Source organism: Diaphorina citri, unplaced genomic scaffold (genome assembly GCF_000475195.1).
Source record: "Diaphorina citri unplaced genomic scaffold, Diaci psyllid genome assembly version 1.1 scaffold1536, whole genome shotgun sequence".
Classification (NCBI taxonomy): domain Eukaryota; kingdom Metazoa; phylum Arthropoda; class Insecta; order Hemiptera; family Psyllidae; genus Diaphorina; species Diaphorina citri.
Genome location: NW_007378962.1, coordinates 39,150 through 42,040, shown reverse-complemented (window position 1 = coordinate 42,040; position 2,891 = coordinate 39,150). Strand labels below are relative to the sequence as shown.

The following is a 2,891-nucleotide window of genomic DNA, read 5'->3' as shown; positions in this document are numbered from 1 at the left end:
CACGATCGAATAAACTACGGGCTAAAAAATTCCCGGAGGGACGGACCCAGCTTGTTGTTATTATTAACGTGTGTCCAAACATAATCGATGGGTCGTCGATCGACGAGATAAATCTATGTTGTCGAGGCAGTGTGGACGGTTTAGTCGACTATGTATGGGCATACCTCTAGGACTCTAGGGGTTTAACGTTCCTGTAGAAATGTTAAGGTTTTTGGCAACAGGGGTTATAGGAGACATGAACCTCAGAGAGTAAGGTCGGGAAGAGACAGTAGTAAGCGATTGCTCAGATGGTCACCCATCCACATACCAACCACGCGAAACGTTGCTTCACTTCACTGTTCCATGGGGAAAATGGTGCAATGAACGTGCCTTCACCGCTGGCTCTTAACTCTGTCAGTTCGTTTGTTTCAAAACATATTTTTTTATGAAATTTGCCCCGATTATTTTTCAATTTTAAATTGATCCCAAGGGCAAGGAAATCTTAATGTGATGTGTTCCAATCCACTCTTCATGTTCAAAATTTTCTCATTGGATTTTGGATCGGAACTAGCACTTACCATGAGTTCTTCATTGATGATCATCTTGGATATGATGGAGTGTACAGAGCCCTGTTCCATTTGAAACATCTGCGCCAGAGTACTGATAGATATGGAGGAGTAGACATGAGAGAATGTGAACAGATAGGTACGCAGTGCTTCTTCCTTGATGAGACGGGTGAGCATATCTCGCACACCGCTCGACTCGTAGAACAAATCCCACACCTGAACAACAACAGAGAGAAATTAATTTAAACAACTTGCTTAGAATAAACGTACGTCATCGCCTACGGGAGCGTATGCCGTGACGTCAAAGTTCACGATTTACCGGCATTTTTTTAATCGATTTATCTCGAGATCTAAAAGACGTAGAAGAAAAAGAAAAATTTCGTTGGTCCTCATTTTTTCTGCTCTAGGACTTTGAAACATGGCCCAAGTAAGCGCAACTGATTTATTGATCCCAAGGGCAAGGAAATCTTAATGTGATGTGTTCCAATCCACTCTTTCTTCGATTCCCGCAAGGGACGGATTTTATCTTTAACAGATAAAGTTCGTTCTCGGAACGGCTCACTTTCTCCTATCGGCCTATTCCGTTTTCCTTCTCTCTTCGCTTTCTGGAACCAAGTTTAGTTCCCGTGTGTGTAATTGGATGGAAGATCTCCTCCAGGAGAACCCTGTCACTCAAAAGAAAGTCGAAGAAAAAAAACTTTTTCTTCAAGTGCAATGATGACAATTTGATGTTGAATTGGGGCCCAAACATTACAACATATCTGATGTTGACGCACTTTAGTGAATTAAATTGGGTAATCGAAAACAAAAGCATCTACGGAATTCCCAACAAGCGCTTAATTGAATATAAAAATTAGCGAACGAATTGAGCAAATCCCTTCGTGTGTTCGGGAGTCTTAGCGGAATAAACACACAAACCAAAAATATTATTACCATAGCATTGCGTTCAAATAGCAATACATTGCTTTCCTTATAATAGGATAGTAGGTGGGAAAAGAAAGCGTAAAGATCAAACCGGTGCGAAATAAAAGCCCGAGGCATTCTCTGCCACCTAACTCTGATTCAAACATACCTTAGCGTTCATCTTATCATTGATGATAAAGTTGACGCAGTTTGCCCAGTTACCCTGTCGCATGGCTTTACTAAAAGCCCGAGGCATTCTCTGCCACCTAACTCTGATTCAAACATACCTTAGCGTTCATCTTATCATTGATGATAAAGTTGACGCAGTTTGCCCAGTTACCCTGTCGCATGGCTTTACTAAAAGCCCGAGGCATTCTCTGCCACCTAACTCTGATTCAAACATACCTTAGCGTTCATCTTATCATTGATGATAAAGTTGACGCAGTTTGCCCAGTTACCCTGTCGCATGGCTTTACTAAAAGCCCGAGGCATTCTCTGCCACCTAACTCTGATTCAAACATACCTTAGCGTTCATCTTATCATTGATGATAAAGTTGACGCAGTTTGCCCAGTTACCCTGTCGCATGGCTTTACTAAAAGCCCGAGGCATTCTCTGCCACCTAACTCTGATTCAAACATACCTTAGCGTTCATCTTATCATTGATGATAAAGTTGACGCAGTTTGCCCAGTTACCCTGTCGCATGGCTTTACTAAAAGCCCGAGGCATTCTCTGCCACCTAACTCTGATTCAAACATACCTTAGCGTTCATCTTATCATTGATGATAAAGTTGACGCAGTTTGCCCAGTTACCCTGTCGCATGGCTTTACTAAAAGCCCGAGGCATTCTCTGCCACCTAACTCTGATTCAAACATACCTTAGCGTTCATCTTATCATTGATGATAAAGTTGACGCAGTTTGCCCAGTTACCCTGTCGCATGGCTTTACTAAAAGCCCGAGGCATTCTCTGCCACCTAACTCTGATTCAAACATACCTTAGCGTTCATCTTATCATTGATGATAAAGTTGACGCAGTTTGCCCAGTTACCCTGTCGCATGGCTTTACTAAAAGCCCGAGGCATTCTCTGCCACCTAACTCTGATTCAAACATACCTTAGCGTTCATCTTATCATTGATGATAAAGTTGACGCAGTTTGCCCAGTTACCCTGTCGCATGGCTTTACTAAAAGCCCGAGGCATTCTCTGCCACCTAACTCTGATTCAAACATACCTTAGCGTTCATCTTATCATTGATGATAAAGTTGACGCAGTTTGCCCAGTTACCCTGTCGCATGGCTTTACTAAAAGCCCGAGGCATTCTCTGCCACCTAACTCTGATTCAAACATACCTTAGCGTTCATCTTATCATTGATGATAAAGTTGACGCAGTTTGCCCAGTTACCCTGTCGCATGGCTTTACTAAAAGCCCGAGGCATTCTCTTT

The 2,891-nt window shown here is 42.5% G+C and overlaps 1 protein-coding gene across 1 annotated transcript in view; it reads right to left on the bottom strand.

Moving 5' to 3' along the window:
* LOC103516288 (eukaryotic translation initiation factor 3 subunit C) overlaps positions 1-2,891 on the bottom strand; it is a 35,763-nt gene that overhangs the window by 3,184 nt on the left and 29,688 nt on the right. Inside the window, exons 20-21 of the mRNA XM_026828724.1 lie at positions 2,798-2,887; positions 558-761 (exon numbers count right to left, since the gene is read on the bottom strand). Coding sequence (XP_026684525.1) covers positions 558-761; positions 2,798-2,887 — 294 coding nt within the window. The remainder of the gene's footprint in view (positions 1-557; positions 762-2,797; positions 2,888-2,891) is intronic.